At 31.0% G+C, this 22,587-nt stretch overlaps 1 protein-coding gene across 1 annotated transcript in view; it reads left to right on the top strand.

Annotated features, from left to right (window-relative positions):
• Nucleotides 1-373: 373 nt before the first annotated feature.
• LOC142320982 (putative G-protein coupled receptor CG31760) overlaps nucleotides 374-22,587 on the top strand; it is a 904,980-nt gene continuing 882,766 nt past the window's right edge. The window contains exon 1 of the mRNA XM_075358981.1: nucleotides 374-695. Coding sequence (XP_075215096.1) covers nucleotides 389-695 — 307 coding nt within the window. The 5' untranslated portion in view covers nucleotides 374-388. The remainder of the gene's footprint in view (nucleotides 696-22,587) is intronic.

Raw genomic sequence — 22,587 nt, 5'->3', positions numbered from 1 at the left:
AATTTGTATGATCCTTTAAGTTTTATTTTTTATAACTTTTTTCGCTATGCTTAATTCTGTAAGTAATTAAAAATATATGAACCTTCTAAATTAAAGGCTAAGAAGAATAAAAGTGACTGGTATTTAAACGTAATCACGTAACCTTGAATATGACAAAAACGTTAAAATTAGTATAATTATACTCTATTACTGAATATTTTTTATAATGTAGCAGATATACTTGTAACATACTAAGTATATACTAGCAAAACTAGACAGTAATACTGAGTATTACTAGTATATACTAGTAATATACTCAAAGTTATATACCGTTTTGAATATTTTTTTTTATTCTTTGTTACAGGAAAGATTTAGGGTGGAAGCAGACGTAGCGGTTAATTATGCTAACATGCTGACTAGACTGTGGAAATACGCTGCACCTGAGGTCATGGAGTCCGAATACCTGTTGCATGCCGGTGTTTTTGCGATGGTTGAATTCGATGTCGATATATTTGCAGCGGGCAACTGTTACGATCAATATCAGTATAAAGACTACTGGTTGTTTTGCCCTTACGCTTATCGTTTACCGGAGGGGCCTATACTGGTGAAAGATCTCGCAGTGGAATATAAATATTTAAGTAACACAAGCGAATGGTTTTATATAGCAAGAAAAAATGCTGAACGAGTTATTCGAAACTACAATCAATTCAGCAGAGGTAAGAGGAAATTTTGTTTTATTGTAGAAAAACTCTTTTCATACTGTATTTTCTAAGTGAATTAACAAGCACATACGCTAATTATATTTAGAATTTGGGAAAGCCTCTTACATATTAATTATGAATTGTAAAAGTTTTTTAACATAAGGATTTTTCACAGACTTCTGTATTGTACCGGTATCTTTATAACGAGTATTCCAAAAGTACATTTAAACCACAAAAAATAATAAAATAAATGATTGATTAATTACAGGGAGCCTAAAGGCTTGTGTATATAAACATCACACATAAAATATTTATCCTATAAAAAATGGCAAATTGATTGGGATTAGAACCAAGAATATTCAACGTAAAATACATAAATTTTTTTTCTAATCATAACATACAAATACATATATCACGTCAACATAAGATAAATTATAAATAAAAAAACAAATTATATGCTAAAAATAGATGTTATTCTTTAAATACAAATAATGAAATGGTGTTAAATATATTAAATATAAAAACTCTGACAGAAAAGTTGTAATACTTTCCTGGTTTGGTTATTTAAAGAGGAAAAATAATGATACAAGAAAATAAACAAAAAAACTTTCACAAAATTCAAAAATATCGACATTTTTAAATTTTATAGGCTTCCCCACCCATAACAATGACCGGAAAGTTTTATTTTTTTTCACATGCATTACTGCGATTTCTAGGACGACTATCTTTCTTCTTTTTTTTTTTTTTGTAGAACAAAAATTTGCAGTCGGTTTCTCCTGATGAATTGGAAGACAACAAAATTTGATTAAAAACTAAATAAAAAGTTAGCTTTAGTAGATTTTATAAAAGGTAGGAATTTTAGTGTATTTTTTTAAAAAAATGGTAAAATAAAAATGTACACATGTTCTGAGCTTAATATAAAGTGGAGTTATGCTAGCAAAATTTTGAAAAAATTGACCCCAAGAAACTATCTACCCCCACCTGCTGGAGATATTTACCTATAGATTTTACCAACAAATTACCCATATTTACGAGTCTCTATATAAAATTTCTTCATAATCGGTTATTCATTCAAAGTTATAAAACTTAAATTACACACCAACACACGTACTACATACGTACACATACACATATGTACTTACGAATATTATTCCCCACTTGTTTTTGCTTTTTGGAGTCCCTGGATCATGAAACGTCGATAAGCAAAAAAAACCATAGCTCATTCTTTGATTGATTACCGTACTTTCCTTCTTGCAGCATAGCTCTAGATCTGTAATAGCAGGAAAATACTTCAAAATAATTTACAACCCAAGAGTACGTGTTGAAAATTATTTTTTGCACAAATTTATGTGCACGTTAACAGGAACGGGGTGTAGATAAATTGTGGTATTATTTGTTTTTAATTAGTATTATTTAAGATTCATCAACACAATAATAAGTTTCAACTGTATTTTTAATTAATTGGTAAAAAGATTTTTCAGATGGTTCTGCAATTATTAAAAATGGCATTCGTAGCATATCAAGGGACTTCTTGCAAGCTGAAGTATTGTGGTAAATTATACTGAAAACGTTGGTTGTTTAGCAAAGGAGAATGTTGTTATTTATTAAGAATAAGTGACCATTCTTTTTAGCAAAGATGTCAAATTAAATAACAAGGATAAGTTACATATAATATTTATTTGTCTAACTATAGGTCATATGACTCATATTTGGAAGCCAAATTATGATCTGACAGCCCATTTCTGTATCTTAAAAATTCTTTCTGAATTTTTTATGGTGCCCAAGAGATGACGACATTATACTTTATACGAGAATATACGTAGAAATGATAAATATTTAATAATGATGACAAGCTTTGTAGAGATATAACAAGCAACATTATAACATGTGATAAAAATAATGTTATTCTACGTTTATTCTAGGTTGCGAACCTAGAATACAACCGTGGCGATCTACCTGTCTGTAGTATAAAGCGACTAATGTATGAACCCCCAAATCCTAGGTGTGACTGAGTGTTGTATGAGTGTATGAGAGGTGGATCTGAGTGTTATATGTCTACAACATAGGCTTGATTAAGCGTCTAATCAGGTAAAGAGGAGGAATTGCCATCATTTCAGCACCTCGCTGTGCCGTCGAATAATTTCATTTACGCAATGATTTACAAGCGGTAGCTAAATCATACACCGCCCAGTCAACATAACCTTAGTAAAATAAGTTACCTGTGTTCCTACCTAAGTTCCATTGGAAAGAGGAAAATTTACATAATTCAATAAGGCAATTATTTCCTCTTGTCATCTTTGTGGCGGATTGTAATGGTCATACCCACTTTGGGGGTCTGAGTGTTTGAACCCTGGAGGTAGATCAGATGAAGATTTTCTAACAAATTGAGATGTAGTATTACTAAATATGTTTAAGCACAAGAACCTCCTTTAACACCACGGATGGTTCATCATCCTGCACTGATTTATCATTTGCCAGCGTCGCCGTAGGGCATAAACCTTTTGGCAAGTTGAAGACTTACATTTAAGCGATTACACTCCAATCGACTAGCTTTCCAACTGGACTAGCTTTACTAAAAATGTAGATATTAAAAACTTATCTGAAGCGATATTGAACATGTGACAAATGCTTCGGTACTTCAGTATTAATGCACATCGCTCAAACCTCAGAGATGATACAACGGTTGCAATTGGTTTCGGATTATTAGCGTATGACTGCCAAAAGTCTCACCTAAAGAAACTCAACGAGGTCCGTAATACATGAATCAGGCTTGCTACAGGAGCTTTCCGTACAAGTTCGACTGACAGTATTTTTTTCAGAAGCCAGAGTTATGCGATTCGGTAGAAAAAATTGTGTAAGCAGGATCCTATGTTTAAACAATCATGTACAGTTTTATCAGTGTGTTTCGTCTTTGGAAAATTTAATGTAATGATAACACCAAATTAAATATTAAAGCAGATTAAATGTCCCTATTAATAACTACATAATGGATGATTTTCCATCTACATCATTAACAATGAGTAAGTTCACTGAAAATACAAATTAAATACGAATTAGTGAGGTATTAGCAATCACACTCTCTTGTATATCTTCAGTTTAAAATTGAATAAATTGTGTCCATTATAACTAGCAACCTCTGTGGGATAGATCCTTTGATTTACGAGTTACAAATACTCCTTTTTAACAAGGCATGTACTTTTTACATCGGCTGATTATTATATCAGCCACTTTATGATAAATGGAAAACCATACAAACATTTTATTTTTTTATGCAATTGTATTTGTATTTTTTTGTAGGTTTCCCACTGTTGTTTTTGTATTTCCTTTTTCTGAGAAAAATATCTCCGTTTTTTTTTTAAATAGGACCATATTTTCCATATATTAATAAATAAAATTAAACTAATATTATAATTATACTTAATTAATAAAATACATCACTTAATACAATAACGAGCATGTTTTAAAATCCTTTTGTAATTAAAAAAAATGGTAACTTTACTACATAAGTACTTTTTATCCTTTGTAATTCCATACATTTCTATGATTCTCTTATTACCTCCTTAAAAAAAGTAGGGTTAAAAGAGATCGTAACTAACGAAGTAAAATAATGGATTGATCAATCTGGAAACCGAGTGGAGTTGCCAATTTATTTGAGTATTCTTTTCTCACCAACATTAAGTTTGTAGGAAACTAAATTTATCATTTGAAACTTAAAGAAACCTTATAAAACTTTTATTAATTCATTAACTGAAATTTCATTATCTTTTTCCAATAGAAGAACTTTACTGGAAAAGAAAATTGGATAAAAAATAGGTTATTGTTAATTTTTAAATAGAAAAGAATAGAAGCTTAATTTCTTCTTATCGATTCCTTCTTTCTTTGCTAAGTTGTGCAAACTATATGAGTTGGAACGTGAAAAATATAAAACCTTTTTATAAAATAATTCCTAGTCATTTTCATTAGAAAAGATATGTGTCAATAAGAAATCAGTGCGTATCATTTTCTGCCGGAAGGACTCGTATAGTCTTGTTCACGTAGGTTATTATTATTATTATAAATTTTACAACGTTTAATAAAAGCCTTCACCAATTCTGTTTGTCACAAATTATTTTCATCATCTAATCACTGAAGTGTAGTTATTTAAATTACAAATACGAAATAAAGTATGCCTATTTATAAAACCAGTGAGTTTTTACACTGATTAGAATTCGAGATCTGCTTAAATTTTTTTTTTAGTTTATATTAACCTTTAAATCAGCAGGCTATTTATTTAAAATTTTTCTAGTGATTTTCAATTCTTAAACGTGCACGTAGTTGTTATAGCTTTTTGTTTTACAAACTTTAATTTTAGTAAACAATATTTTTTTTTAATTTACATTTATATTAAAACAGAAGCTTTTTTTTTTTTTTGTCTTCAGTCATTTGACTGGTTTGATGCAGCTCTCCAAGATTCCCTATCTAGTGCTAGTCGTTTCATTTCAGTATACCCTCTACATCCTACATCCCCAACAATTTGTTTTACATACTCCAAACGTGGCCTGCCTACACAATTTTTCCCTTCTACCTGTCCTTCTAACATTAAAGCAACTATTCCAGGATGCCTTAGTATGTGGCCTATAAGTCTGTCTCTTCTTTTAACTATATTTTTCCAAATGCTTCTTTCTTCATCTATTTGCCGCAATACCTCTTCATTTGTCACTTTATCCACCCATCTGATTTTTAACATTCTCCTATAGCACCACATTTCAAAAGCTTCTAATCTTTTCTCCTCAGATACTCCGATTGTCCAAGTTTCACTTCCATATAAAGCGACACTCCAAACATACACTTTCAAATATCTTTTCCTGACATTTAAATTCATTTTTGATGTAAACAAATTATATTTCTTACTGAAGGCTCGTTTAGCTTGTGCTATTCGGCATTTTATATCGCTCCTGCTTCGTCCATCTTTAGTAATTTTACTTCCCAAATAACAAAATTCTTCTACCTCCATAATCTTTTCTCCTCCTATTTTCACATTCAGTGGTCCATCTTTGTTATTTCTACTACATTTCATTACTTTTGTTTTGTTCTTGTTTATTTTCATGCGATAGTTTTTGCGTAGGACTTCATCTATGCCGTTCATTGTTTCTTCTAAATACTTTTTACTCTCGGCTAGAATTACTATATCATCAGCAAATCGTAGCATCTTTATCTTTTCACCTTGTACTGTTACTCCGAATCTAAATTGTTCTTTAACATCATTAACTGCTAGTTCCATGTAAAGATTAAAAAGTAACGGCGATAGGGAACATCCTTGTCGGACTCCCTTTCTTATTAGGGCTTCTTTCTTATGTTCGTCAATTGTTATTGTTGCTGTTTGGTTCCTGTACATGTTAGCAATTGTTCTTCTATCTCTGTATTTGAACCCTAATTTTTTTAAAATGCTGAACATTTTATTCCAGTCTACGTTATCGAAAGCCTTTTCTAGGTCTATAAACGCCAAGTATGTTGGTTTTTTTTTTCTTTAATCTTCCTTCTACTATTAATCTGAGGCCTAAAATTGCTTCCCTTGTCCCTATACTTTTCCTGAAATCAAATTGGTCTTCTCCTAACACTTCTTCCACTCTCCTCTCAATTCTTCTGTATAAAATTCTAGTTAAGATTTTTGATGCATGACTAGTTAAACTAATTGTTCTGTATTCTTCACATTTATCTGCCCCTGCTTTCTTTGGTATCATAACTATAACACTTTTTTTGAAGTCTGATGGAAATTCCCCATTTTCATAAATATTACACACCAGTTTGTAAAATCTATCAATCGCTTCCTCACCTGCACTGCGCAGCAATTCTACAGGTATTCCGTCTATTCCAGGAGCCTTTCTGCCATTTAAATCTTTTAATGCTCTCTTAAATTCAGATCTCAGTATTGTTTCTCCCATTTCATCCTCCTCAACTTCCTCTTCTTCCTCTATAACACCATTTTCTAATTCATTTCCTCCGTATAACTCTTCAATATATTCCACCCATCTATCGACTTTACCTTTCGTATTATATATTGGTGTACCATCTTTGTTTAACACATTATTACATTTTAATTTATGTACCCCAAAATTTTCCTTAACTTTCCTGTATGCTCCGTCTATTTTACCAATGTTCATTTCTCTTTCCACTTCTGAACACTTTTCTTTAATCCACTCTTCTTTCGCCAGTTTGCACTTCCTGTTTATAGCATTTCTTAATTGCCGATAGTTCCTTTTACTTTCTTCATCACTAGCATTCTTATATTTTCTACGTTCATCCATCAGCTGCAATATATCGTCTGAAACCCAAGGTTTTCTACCAGTTCTCTTTATTCCGCCTAAGTTTGCTTCTGCTGATTTAAGAATTTCCTTTTTAACATTCTCCCATTCTTTTCTACATTTTCTACCTTATCTTTTTTACTCAGACCTCTTGCGATGTCCTCCTCAAAAATCTTCTTTACCTCCTCTTCCTCAAGCTTCTCTAAATTCCACCGATTCATCTGACACCTTTTCTTCAGGTTTTTAAACCCCAATCTACATTTCATTATCACCAAATTATGGTCGCTATCAATGTCTGCTCCAGGGTAAGTTTTGCAGTCAACGAGTTGATTTCTAAATCTTTGCTTAACCATGATATAATCTATCTGATACCTTGCAGTATCGCCTGGCTTTTTCCAGGTGTATATTCTTCTATTATGATTTTTAAATTGGGTGTTGGCAATTACTAAATTATACTTCGTGCAAAACTCTATAAGTCGGTCCCCTCTTTCATTCCTTTTGCCCAGCCCGTATTCACCCACTATATTTCCTTCCTTGCCTTTTCCAATGCTTGCATTCCAATCTCCAACTATTATTAAATTTTCATCTCCTTTTACGTGTTTAATTGCTTCATCAATCTCTTCGTATACACACTCTACCTCATCATCATCATGGGCGCTTGTAGGCATATAAACGTTAACAATCGTTGTCGGTTTAGGTTTTGATTTTATCCTTATTACAATGATTCTATCGCTATGCGTTTTGAAATACTCCACTCTCCTCCCTATCTTCTTGTTCATCACGAAACCTACTCCTGCCTGCCCATTATTTGACGCTGAGTTAATTACTCTAAAATCACCTGACCAAAAGTCGCCTTCCTCTTCCCACCGAACCTCACTAATTCCTACTATATCCACATTCACCCTATCCATTTCCCTTTTTAAATTTTCTAGCCTACCAACCTTTTTTAAGCTTCTAACATTCCACGCTCCGACTCGTAGAATGTTATTTTTTAATTTTCTGGTGACCCCTTCCTTAGTAGTCCCCACCCGGAGATCCGAACGGGGGACTATTTTACTTCCGGAATATTTTACCAAGGAAGGCGCCTCCATTATTGTTATGTGAAAATGCAGAGCCACATTTTCTTGGAAAAAAAAGCAGCTGTAGTTTTCCATTGCTTTCAGCTGCGCAGTACTCAGAGGACTGAGTGATGTTGATACGGCCGTTTAAGTCGTCCTGACTCACGCCCCTAACAACTACTGAAAGAGCTGCTGCCCTCTTTCAGGAATCATTCCTTAGTCTGGCTCTCAACAGATACCTCTCCGATATGGTTGCACCTTCGGTCCAGCTACTCTGTATCCCTGAGCACTCAAGCCCCCTCACCAACGGCAAGGTCTCATGATTCATAGAGGAGGAACAACAGAAGCTTACCTGCATATTATTAATTTGAAAACAATTACAAAAGGAAAAGAATATGGTGTTAAAAAAAAATAAAAATGTGCAAAAATATTTCACAATATCTTCTTAGATTTTTCTAACATTTTTTTCCTAATGATAGTGCATCAAATGACATAAAGGAATGTCAGTACCGTAGTTAGTCGAAATGAACGGTTTTTAATATAAAATAATGGTTTCATTAAAAAGCTTTTGGGCACAATTTTTCTTTTCTATTACGGCTTGGTCCATAAAGGTTTGTGTTCACATCTCTAGATGTGAAATTTCAATCTCGAGTTCTCATCATTCAGTCACAGATATAACTCACAAAATGAGAACAACAATGTGCAATACACGGTACCCAACTAATAAATGGTATTTTCATGCGGCTACATTGATATTTTATTGAAAATACATGGAATAATTTCAATGGACCAGAATCAAATTTCATACTGTTGTTTAATGTTAAAAGAGCTTTTTCTTTATTTCGGTAAAGATTTGTTAACTATAAAATTTTAAGTCTTTAATAACTTTAAATAAATTTAAAATAAAATGAGAGAAAACTAAAAATTTATTATATTTACTTTTGAAATAATATCGGTAGTGAATCACTGGAAGAACTGGAAAAAAGGTTAAATTCCATTTCAACTGTTAAATATTTATTATCTGTAGTAAAGAAGGATTGGTAAAAGGTAGACATGCATACAAAAATAATACTAAAAATTAGATAAAAAGAGATTGTAAAAAAAGATTACGAAACATCATGTCCAATTATTTCTACTTACATTTACACAAATGAAAGAATAAATGTAAATGAGTAAAATGTAAGTTTGGTTGAATTTTATACCTAGAAAAGCTTATGAGCTGAAAAGAAATACAATATCACTTTCAGAAATCCTAGGTAAAAGTGAAAAGTTAGGTGAAACATATACTTAGTTTTTATTCAGACTGTTAGCTAGATTTTTGAATAGGAAATTTAAGTGGTTTCCATAATACACAATTAAACTAATCACAATAAAATACATAATTTAACATTTGACTTTAATGTTTTTACTTTCGATGTGATCTATCAAATGGTATAATTTATCACCTCTCAGTTATGGGGATACAGTTTTTTTATTTTTGTACACATGACTTATTAAGTTATGTTATGTTTTTGAAAGTTATTTTAAGTTTTAAAAAGTTAATGTTTTTGCTGTTAATAATTTTTTTTTCTGAACCACTTAACTAAGTCAAATTTGATTTCGAGCTGAATATCAATTGCATCTGTTCATCAATGGCCAATTATATCAATTTTTTCGTTACATCTTACGTGTTTCAATTCATATTTTTTGCATCCAAAACGCTAAAATTTTAATATTTTCATTAAATGAGTATATATATATATATATATATATATATATATTAAAGATTAATTAGTTTTTGAAACTTCTAATTTTGCAGTATTTTTCTTTTAGATGGCAATATTTTGCAATAAATTAATTTACACATCGCTGTATGTTATTTATCTTTATAAAATTAAAATTTTAATGAAAAAGTAGGGAAAAATTTTAATATTTTCATTAAATGAGTGTATATATATATTAAAGATTAATTAGTTTTTGAAACTTCTAATTTTGCAGTATTTTTCTTTTAGATGGCAATATTTTGCAATAAATTAATTTACACATCGCCGTATGTTATTGATCTTTATAAAATTAAAATTTTAATGAAAAAGTAGGGACAGTTAGTTTTATCTTCAGTGGAATCTGATTAAACAGTTTGTTTTTTATTTGAAGACTTCCCCAAAATACTGCGTATGGGCAAGATTGAAGCCCTCAACATTACGTGAGTGAATTTTTAATTTCTCGACGGAAAGAAAATATTGTTGAAACATATATTGAGCTCGTCAAAGCAAAAATAATTTATCTGTAATGTTAATTTATTTAAAAGTAATTTAATATATCTATCTATATATATATATATATTTTATATAAAAATAATTTAATTTTATATGTATTTAATAAGTAACACGGATGTGTTACTTCCATATTAAAATGGGGACAAATAATCGATTGTCAGTACAACACAGACAAACCTTCATTGGTAAAACGCAGATAATTGCCTAACAATGAAAATGTTTCGGGCACAAAAAATAGCTAATTTTTATGTATTTTCCATCTTCTGAATTCAAAAATCACCATAAAAACGACAGATTATCTCTTGCATTGGAAACACAATGTTCTACAGCTTTTTGTAGGTTATAAACAACACTATTGTTGCTGTAACTGTGAGTTTAAAATTGCTTGTGTTGTAATTATTGTAGAATTTCTGGTTTTCGAATGGTTATAAAATGAAAAATTTGTTACATCAAAATGCTTCGAAAATGTGTAAATTCAGTGAAGAATTTCTGTTGCAGTTGTGGTGAAATAACATTTTCGTTTCAGAAACGCAATCTGACGCCTCTTGTGAAGACTGCCTATCAGCATTATTTTGGTATGACGGTAGGAGACTTATGCAAACATGGCAATCCTCCTAAACTCAATCAAATACGCTAAACATAAGTGGAAAATCTGTAGCGATCTAAAGCTCATAGCTGTACTATTAGGAATGCAACTGGGGTATAAGAAATATTACTTATTTTTATGTATCTGGGATAGTAGGGATAGAAACCACATTATATTCAAGCAGACTGGCAAAGGATCCTGCGTTTGCCTTAATTTTGGAGAGGAAAGAAAAGGAAGCTTGGGAAGCCTTAAAGGGAGTCATTCATGGATTTTTGGGCAACAAAAAATATGAAAACTACTGTCAGTTGGTGACAGTACTTCTACAAAAATACCATCAGCTCAAATGCAACATGTTCCTTAAAATCCAATTTCTCCATTCACACCTCGACTTTTTCCATCCTAGTTGTGGAGTTGTCAATGATGAACACGGAGAAAGATTCCATCAGGATATTTCTGTAATGGAACAAAGATATCAGGGCCGTTGGAATGAAGCAATGCTAGTGGATTACTGCTAGTCTGTGTGTAGGGGTGCTCAGGAACTCACAAGAGGAAAGCCTAAAGACAACGATCTTATGAAGCCACCACAGATGATCTTCAGACCCGACAAACTGTCAGGTATTCATCCATCAATTAAGAATTCAAATATAACTGGCATTAAAAAATTGTCAAATAGACCTTCTGTGTTGTTGGTATATGTAATTAAAATGCATCGTTTTCTCTTAATCCGTTAAAATAAGATACTTCCACCTATTGTATATCACAGAAACTAGAGTTAACAAAACTTTTTCTTTATCATATTCGTTGTTCGAAACCCAAAATTGGTAAGATTTGAGTTATGAAGTGAAAGAAACATTCGTAAGAAAATTTTTTGTTGAGCAGTGAATAATTAAAAAAAAAAAAAAATGTAAACGACAAGTTGGTCTCAGTACTGCGGTTCTTTCTAAGTTTGATTTCCTTTCATTACCCACCGCGTTTCCTTACCCTTGATTCCTTCTTCGCAATTTTGTAACATATGGATGAAGCTATGTTCCTAGATTCACGATAAAAATATCAGGAAGAACCTTAAAATCAGGCTTTGTCGACCATTTTTGCGCCATCCATTCTTTCATGTGATCTAAAGTAAGAGGTCTTATGGATCAATCCGAGAATTTTATTTTCGTTTTCATAGCAACACAATAATTCTATAAATAAGTTGCTTCCGCGTAAAGTCGTCTATTTTAATTCGTTCTAAAATTAGATTATAAAATATATATTTATTCTACTATATAATAATAAAACAACAATTTTTCAAAACTTTTAATAACTTGTTCTACACTTTTTAGTAATAATTTTACGAAATTATTATCATATATTCCATGAGTTTAACTAGTAAGTTAATTTGGATTTCAAATAAAAAATCATTTCTTGAAATTTCTAATACATTTATAAAATATCAAACAAATTTTCAATCAAACATTTGGTATAAAAATAAGGAAATAGTGAAGTTATTGTATAGTGAAATTTTTATTTCATTTACTTGATTAAATTATTAATTAAGAAGCTGTCTCAACATACTGCCCACCAAAAATCATCTGTGTATATATATATATGAATGATGACGAATTGTTGTCAAATTCGAGACAAAAACTCCCGTACCATGTTTTTGTCATTTTTTTATGTCAAAGGGCTATCGGATTTATCATCTGCGAGCCCAAAAACCCTGCTTAGCCATTTTCCAGATTTTGCAAGTTTTTATACTCGCACCCTTAATCACCTCCTTAATTTACCCCCATATGGAGAGATGTTTGCAAAAGTAAAGATGGAATATTTTATTGTCCACCGACCTTAGTAACTGTGCAAAATTCATCAATCGGCAATGTCAGAAGTATGGTAAATTAACGATGCAAGATTTGAGGACAAACATGAAAAAAAATCATTGTGAGTTAAAGAAAAGCAAGTAAAGATGGTCTCTGTGGCAGAGTGGTAGTGTCTCCGGCTTTCATACTGAAGTCCCGGGTTCAAATACTGGTCAGGTTTACCATTTTTCATGCGCTAAAATTTTCTGTATCTCACGCATACATTCAAGCTTATCTGTTGATATCAAGCCAAAAATAAAAAAAATAATATATATATATATATATACATATAAATTAATAATTTATATATAATATAATATTTTATATATAATTAATAAGTGATATATATATATATATATATATCAGACTGATCTTTCATCTGAATAATCTTGATAAATTTTTTTTTAATTGGTTTATAATACCAAAGAAAAAAAATTACTAACATGTTCTTGGTTTTTACAAAAAAATAACCGTTTATGAATTTAACTTAACCTTCGTTATTACTTGTAAATTTGATTGACAATGTATATCGATGATGAAATTGTTAGTGTTACAGTGTTTTAAATTTGCAAAAAATTCCATAATTAGTTCAGTTCTTAATTAATTTAGAAAATAAATTTTACAGAATGAAAAAATAAATAAAAAATGAATGAAAAAACAGCTAAATAGAAAAAAAGAAAATAGGATGCAATATGATATACACAATTTATACTATATAGGAATACGCGATGAATAATAAAGGTATTCAGAATAATGTTAGGTATACTCATTACCATATTTCATGTGACAACAATAGAAAGTCATTTCTACCTTTTATGATGCAAGTCATAGAAGGGCGGATCTAGTAATATGACAAATGAAGGAAGTTAATTTATAATGCTTCATTTTGTAGAACAATTTATTATAATATTACCATCAGTGAGTCTTAATTATTGATGGTGTTGATTAAAGTTACAGTACGTAATTAATATTTTAATGTGATAATTTTTTAAGCGTATCAGCTAAAGATACCGAATCAAACAAAAAGTGACATGTTAGAATAATCTACATTCTCAATGGATTATAATCCACAATTTTTGATTTAGTCTTTTATATTGATCGAGGTTTAAATAAGGTTCCGTATTTAGGAAACCAGAAGGTACTATATTATAATTAATTTTTTTTTTATTTTATCGTTAAGATCGTGTTTTTTAAATAAAATTTAATCATCTTTAGTAGGCTAGTAAGTTAACCTAACTAACATATAATTGCTCTCTTTAGGAGTTGTTATGGATCAGCTGTAAATTAAATCAAGTAAAAACGACAGATTGTTAAATTCAATTACTGTTTAAATAAGCAGAAAAAAAGAACCTTTAATATGTTACAACAGAAATTTTAGAAAATCTTTGCGGCGCAAGCTGTGAGTCAACATTACAGGCAATATCAGGGATATTATCGATGACATGAGTGACACGTCTGGAAGTGGGGAGGAAATTCGTCTAGCGGACAAATTTCTCCATGTCAGACTATCCCAAGCTTACGAAAATCAAGGACTTCACATGCTTCCAGTATGAATAAATTGCCTCTATGGAATCAGTTTGGGACCTTCCAGGGGAAGAGAATAGCGGACAAACCGACCACATGAAGATTTATACTCCCGCCAATAATCCTATCATTTATTTGGGACGATTGTAAACAAATTTGACTGCAGTGTGCGGTTAATAACTAGTAAACAGCTTCGGGTAATTTCAAAAGATGTAGACGTCTATAAGAATAATTATTGATTTGATCTGAGGACAAGGCCTAATAGGGCACACCTTCACAAGGAAGGATGAATGGACATTCTTAGTGGTACTCAAATAAATACCTACATTATTCAATCCTAATAGATATTACAAGGAAGGAGGACATTGTGAACTATGGACCCAGGGTCTGGAGTATTATTAACGTCAGACATCAATTGACGAAAGAGCCTATGCCAAACTTCTTTGTCAACCTTAAACCGCAAGACAACAACAGGGAGAACTTCGAACTAAAGTGTATAGCTAATTGTAATGTCGAATTCCAAGCACAACGGAAGTCTCCTGGTATACCACAAAGCACACGATATTAGCAATTAGGGCACACTAAGAACAAGTTTATGCGGCCATACAAATTTGTAAAATGCGCAGCTGGTCATAGAACCGCGGACTGTGCCAAGAAGGATAATACTATTCCGCCAACATGTGCTCTCTGCCATTTGGATCAACCTGTAAATTATAAGGGTTGTAGGTTGTATAGGGTTGTACAAGAAGATCTTGGAAAGGAAGGAGAGAGAAAGATCAATTATCTGGAGGAAAATAATTCTCCTACAGGATCGCAAGAAGAACCATTTGACATCAGTAAAAGTAACTTTCCTTCTTTGAATCGGTAGTAAGAGGACTCGAAAGATCGTCCATTTGATCTTCCCCGATTTTATGCCACGGTTGCAGACAACAACGACTAGGGTGATTTCGATGGCAAGGAAAAATAGACAACCTAGCAACCAAGATCAACCTAGATAGGCGCAACAAATTGGTAGTCTGATAAACCGTCTGACGAAAGTTATTACCACGATTTGTTATTGAAGAGGTTTTTAATAATTATGATCTGGAACGTCAACGTCCTATTTATTGAGTTGAAGAGAGTAAATAGTGTGTCGAATTGGAGGCGTTGATAGATTCGGAATTTTTAGACATCATACTTATTTCCGAAACGCTCTTTACTGACCGCAGCTATTTCTGTGTTACAGGTTGCATGGACAGCACCAGTAATATCCCGGATGGTAAAGCATAGTACTGGGGTACTTGTTAAAAATAATTTAAGGCATCACCAGCTTCCAGATTTTAGCAAAGACCATAATCAAGCGACCTCGATTGAAATATTGGACTGGCTTGAACCAATCGTATTATCGGCAGTTTAACGTTCTTCTTTCTGGTCAAGCGATTATAGATGACATGTTTTCGGAATTCTTCGGTACACTGGGACCTGTTTTTTTGTGAGGAGTTGACTGGAACGCAAAGCATTATACTCTGTGGATCCCAGCTAGCAACCGCTCGAGGGAGGGACTTGAAGGATAGGATTGAAAACCTGCTATTCAATATAATCTCTGGATACAGCCTATATACTGGCCTACAGATGTAACGAAGGTGACTGACTTATTAAATTTTTACGTCGTCTCGGTAGATTCTCTATTTTACACCAATGTTGTAAATAATTATGATTACTCATCCGGTCATTTGCTAGTTCTGTTCCGGCCATTAGCACGGGATTACAAATCCCGTGATGATTATAAATAAGAAGGAATCCTCATTACTGCATAACTATACAGACTGTGAATCATATCAAAGCTGGGAAAAAGATAGGATGCCTACAGCAGTTACTTTGAAATGCCCAAATGACATCGATGATGTGACCTTAAAAATAAAGGAGACAGTTTAGCGTTTACAGGTTAAATATGGCCTAGAGTTATGAGGCTTTTTTGGGTACAAAATCTGGGCTTTCACAGCGTTTAGTCTTGGCCTAGTTTTATTCAATTTACTCTGCTGATATTCCTACCACAGTAAATATCACTCTTGCGTCCTTTGATCATGATACGAGATTATGGCAGTTGACGTTAACCCAACAGTAGCGTCGGAGAAATTACAATCCGAGTTAGACCTTCTCAGTGAATGACTAGTTGAAAATGGAACGTACATATTAAAACTGCAAAGCAACATTTGCTCATGTAACATTTATTATGGGGAAAGTAGTCTACCCACGAGCCTACCTAGATAGAGTCACATCCCTCGTTCGGACAACGTATAATACGCAGGACTTAGTTAGGACAGCCGCCTAACATAAAAAAAATCACGTAAGAGAAAAGAGAAAGCAATTAAATATAAAGCATAGGCGGCTGAGCTGGTTACTAGGAATGCAGTCCGAATTGTCGTTAAAATATCAAACTGTTGTTGGATAAGGCGTTTTTAAAGCCAATATGGGCGTACAGGATACAAATTTGGGGTACGGAAACCAATACTAATATACAAAGGTTCCAGAAAAAACTGCTGAGGAGCATATCGGAGGCGCTATGGTTTGCGAAAAATAAGGAGATCTACGATTACCTAGGGAGATTGTTGTGCGGTGAATATTTTACTTTGTTTCATTAACAATTTAACTGTTGTTTTGATTATTTACCCTTTTTGCTCTGCTTCATTACTTATTGATTTATATGTAGTTTGTTACGGACTTTGTGACGATTGTTAATTATATTTTATTCACTGTACTCTTAATTGTATTATTCTTTGTTCAAACCTTTACCGCATTGCCTTGGGAGGTATCACTGGATGGATATCTCTCTTTCACGTCATGTTGCTTTATTCCACTTACGTTTTTAGTTTCGCTAATTGGGAAACAAAAAAAATAAATACTTATACTGTTTTATAAATGAAACAGTAACAAAAAAATAAAATAAATAAAAATAAAAGTATGTCTATGTGAGAACAAATTTTTATGATACAAATAATTGTACATTCTGAAGCAAAGATAAAATTATAATAACTTCTAATTAATTTAATTTTACTATGCAATGTAATTACCGAATAATACAAAACGAATATACTGGAAAAAGGCTTTTTGAATAATCCCAGTGAAGTCTTTTTCTTTGTAGAGAATATTTTTAATTAATTTTAATTTTTTGTATAAAATCATCGCAATCATAAAACATAATTTAATAATTAATTAATTATAATTTATGAAAAATATAAATTAATTTTCTTAATGATTTAAAACTTTTAAAGGTAATATCAAAAGAATTTCATTTATACTAGATGAATGTTTCGTCATTTTTTTTCTAATAAATATAAATAACCGAATAACAATACTGACTAAAAGTATGAAAGCGGATGATGTAAAATAAAATGGCGGGTGCAAGGAGACGGAAGTCTATTCAATACATTCTACAGCCTATTGAAAGAATCTTCTGAATACAACCGACATACCATAGTGACATCAACTACTCATACAATCTCGTTCAATATATTGTAAAATTACTACATTTTGTGTTCTCATATATTTTTTCTCTCCTTCTGAACTCTCTTCCATCATTTTTCTTTATTTCTACCTGTCTAGTTGCATGCTCTTTTTCTTTTTACATTTTTTCCTCCTCTTATTCAAGCGTGTAACTTTAAAATCCATCCGTTCATTCATTCATTCATTTATATTCATTTCTAAAAATTTTTAAATAACATCGTGACTTTTATTTCACTTCTAAATTAATGCGTAGAGGTATGGTATTATAGCTGTAAAATAAATAATCATTTGAAATACTGTTCAAAATACATAAAAATTTGTTTCAGACTTCATATGTACAAAATCATAAGAAATTATTACAATTATTTATTACTATATAGTTGTGTAATGTGCTAATATTAGTTTATTTAGTAGAGTAAATAAAAACGATGTTATAATATAATAATTATAAACCTTTAACACGGTTTTATTTATATATTAAAGCTTAATATTCATCATATTTTTAGATTATGAAATTGATTTACAATAAGATCTAAATATTGTCTGACCTAAAGTAAAAGAAAAAATCAATAATGGTTGTTATTTCTTAACTTTTGTAAAATTACGTAAAAATTAAATATTTCCATTAATAGTTAACAGGAAGATATTTGCGCTTTTATTTATAGAGTAAAAATATTGAAAGATTTTCGAGAAGTGCCGCAAATGGTATGGTAAGTTTGACTTGTAACAGGACCCAGAGAATGACACATTTTTAAGATTAAAATTTTTCCATTATACCTGTATTATTATTACACTTTTTGCTACTTTTTACCTACTTCAAAAAAACAGAGATTTCTATATTCGGCTGATAAATATTCATTTTAAATGTATTCTTATTTCCAAATGTAATCTAATTGGTTTTTGCATACGAAGTTTTCACTCCCCATAAAAACGAATGGTCCGTGGGTTTGTTTGTTTTACGCGCTCATAGCTGCTATTAACGTAGAGCAGATCAATGGTGGTGTGCCGGGCGGCTATGCGCAGCGCTCGAACGGTTTACTTAAAATTATATTTGTGTTTTGAAGATAAAAAAGGAAAACATTGGGTTTACAGCTGTTTTAAGAAATTAAAATTCAAGAAACAGCTAAAAATGTCCAGGATTTTGAAGCTTCCGCGTAAGAGTTTTTGTTGTTATTAGTACGCTAAATATATGAACGTTATTTAATTAAAATTAGCAAAAACATTTAACAAAATCTTGTGTAATGAATCATAAACCATGTTACATTTTCGCGACCATGTAACATTTTTTTTGGAATTACTTAAAAACATGAGTCCAAATTATACAATGTAAATGTTGCACTTTTCTCTTTTGCAGTGAGAATCAATTACGTATTAAATAACATGTTGGGGAGGTTATTGAGCCATTAATTGTAATTCAAAATCATATTGTGAGGTGGATTGATAATGAACCTAAATTAAATTAATCGTTAAACATTCTTAGAAAATTGAAAATATTACATATATGACTATTGTACGTTTCTAGATTAACGGTTAACTTCAATTGAAGGAATTCATAATATTATACAGTCTAGTAAAAAGGGAAAGGGTAAGTAAGGGAAAAATTATTGTTCACTATCCAAAAAGTAAAAATTCAAAAGATCTTATGATTATATGGCTCGTAAGATTATAACTTAATATCTTACGATATCAGGGAAGCCGAAACTTATTCTGCAACAAAAAGATCCCTTTTAAATAAAATTTTTGAGATGAATGATCCACAGCGTTTCTTCTTGTTGACTGATCATTGCTATGCTTATGAGGTTTGATGGTTTGCGACTTTATTACAAAATTACTTGAACGGTTTATGAATGAATATATGTTAATCTCTCTGTCTTTTCACGTTGTTCAATATAAGTGATAAACAACTACTGATGTGATAATATCGATCGTGATATTTGATTTTTATATTAAAATTGTTGATTATTGGAATTTGACAACCATTATAAATGTAAAAATGTGAACTGAGTGGATAGGAAATACGTTATAAGATAACTTTCTGGTGAATATCGCGTCTCTATATGTTAGTATTAAATTGATGTTTTATTATTTTTTTTCTTTACATTAATTAACTATATTGCTGGTAATCTCTGAAACAGGATTACTTATAGAGATACCTAATTCCAATAATTTGGAGTATTGTCTAAACTGACTATAGAATTAGAAATCTACGTTAATTTTGATTGGAAGATATTATTATTATTCTATCTTCCAATCAAAATTAATATTTTCTTCCAGTAAATTAAATTATTATTATTATTGGTTTTTATCTTATTCGGTAGAGTTAATATAAGATGTTTTTTTTTTGTTTTTACGGAATATTTGTCAGCTGGTATCTTATAAAACTTTTCCATACATGTTGAAAATATTTTGAGCGAAAAACACATTATCTACGCATGCGATCTGGGAAAAAAAAGTGTTGTCTTTATGACAACAATTTGTTGTAGAATAATGACTTTCTTTTTCCTGTTTAGCCTCCGGTAACTACCGTTTAGATAATACTTCAGAGGATGAATGAGGATGATATGTAACGAGTGTAAATGAAGGGTAGTCTTGTACATTCTCAGTTCGACCATACCTGAGATGTGTGGTTAATTGAAACCCAACCACCAAAGAACACCGGTATCCACGATCTAGTATTCAAGTCCGTGTAAAAATAGCTGGCTTTACTAGGACTTGAACGATGTAACTCTCGACTTCCAAATCAGCTGATTTGGGAAGACGCGTTAACCACTAGACCAACCCGGTGGGTTTATAGAATAATGACTATACTTAACAGGGAAAATAGCCGATATTACATATATTTTTCCGCATAAGTTAAATAAACGTAATTAGAAACTAAAGGAAAACTGTGCCGCATTTAATACAAATTTCCCTCTTCAGAAATCCTTATTGGTAACTTTTTCATTTCGTCAAATCACACAGTACTCGATGTTTAAATTTTTACGATACTCAAGTTATTCGCCTTTTTATGTTTTTACAAAAATATTTAATCGTTTTTTACAAACGGGTAGTTTTAAGAGATTTATCGAGATATTAAAACAAAAAACAAACCAAACCACATAAAAAGGAAAAATTATTTTTTAATTTTTGTTATTACGTTTAATTTTACTGAAGTCAGTTCAAAATCAAGGGTTTAAAAGTTGTGAAAATTTGTTTTCAATTTTGTGCCGAATTCAGAATATCTAAATTCAAAAGAAAATTGAGGTCTTTCTGTTTCTTTAGTTCCGTTTTATAAATCTTACTTTCTAATATTAATATCTCGTAGAGTTATTCACATTTTTTAAACGTATTATATTAAAACCTGAAAAGAAACTTACGGTATGTTTTATACATATTATCCTTATCTTAAATAACAGAATTTTACGTGCCTTTTTAAAAGATTTCTAAATATTTTGAAAGCTATTTTTGAGCGTATTTAGAGAAAAAAATAAAATGGCTAAAAATTAATGCTTTCAATTTTAATAAATAATTCTGACGAAAATAAGTAAGAAAAAGAACTTTGCTAGACACTTTACTATCGAAAGTTCTTTAGACGTAAAATTGGGTGAACACTTCGGAATGTGATCTTAATCTATAAATTTAGCTTACTATTAACGACATATTTGCTTTAATATCATCCTGTTTCTAATCAAGTAAAACCTTTTCATTAAGTTAACACTTAATATTATTTTTTTATTTAATTTAATCTTTTTTTCTTGATGAATTAATTCACCCCACAAACGTATAGAGAAGCTTGTACGTGGGAATATAAGACTGGAATTTTGTAGCGTATGAAAAATCCCACGCCTGACCGGGATGAAAGGCCGAGACGATAGCACTCCTACACGGATATCGGCTCGTTTAATGAGTACATTTCATACCGTTTTTTCTACTGAAGTATGTTAAAAGATTTTCAATAACCGTTACCGTGTGGAGGAATTTTTCTTTGATGAAGCGTGCTTTTTTCAGAACATTAAATCTTTCTGATGGCTAATATAACTATACAGCCAGTAATTGCGTTTAAACATTCATATTTTACACATAAAACTAAAAAAAATAAATGTACTCAGAACTACTGAGGAATTCGGTGCCATAATTTATTTATTCTGATCATTCTTGTAAAATTGTTACTTATAAAGCGATTGATTTTACGTAAATGTTTAATGTCAGAAGCGATAGGAATTTACACCGGCTATTGTAAAATTATACCATAAATATTAATTTTCTTACAATACCAGTCTTAAATTTGATAGGAAAAAGTAAATCACATTTAAATCAATGAACTTGTAATTTTAATCTACTTACCAGAGAAAAAATTATGGAAACCTAGTTAATTATTGTAAAATAAAAATAGGAAACCAGTATAAGGATACATTTCTAAAAAAATATAGCTTTAACTGTTTTTGTAAAGCCTTTTATAAAAGTAAAAATATTCTTTTATTTTATTGTATATTTTTCTATTTTTTCTTTATTTTATATTTATTCAGAAAGAAATATTTTATGTACTCATAGTAATAAATTTTCACAAATAAGTATGCTAAATAAATACGAGTTGATCTGGTTGTACAGAAATAATTTATACTTTAAAAAGTATCGTTATTTTCTCAGAACGCGACATTAATGCAATGCTTTCCGGCTGGTTCTATTTCTCTCGCAAAATTTTGAAACGAACGTAGTCTAAACACAGCCGAAAATAACTATCGCAGCTAATTGCTAAAACAGATCCACGTTAGCTATGAATTAACTTCGTGATTTTTTTGTAGATACATTATGCAACTTGAAAGCAACTGGTAAATTTATTTCCAGTAATTTTCTTATTAAGGAAAAAGGAAACTATAAAGCGTTTTCCTTTAACTCTCAGGCTCTC

This window comes from Lycorma delicatula, chromosome 3 (assembly GCF_047948215.1).
Source record: "Lycorma delicatula isolate Av1 chromosome 3, ASM4794821v1, whole genome shotgun sequence".
NCBI lineage: Eukaryota > Metazoa > Arthropoda > Insecta > Hemiptera > Fulgoridae > Lycorma > Lycorma delicatula.
This window is presented reverse-complemented; position numbering and strand designations above follow the sequence as displayed.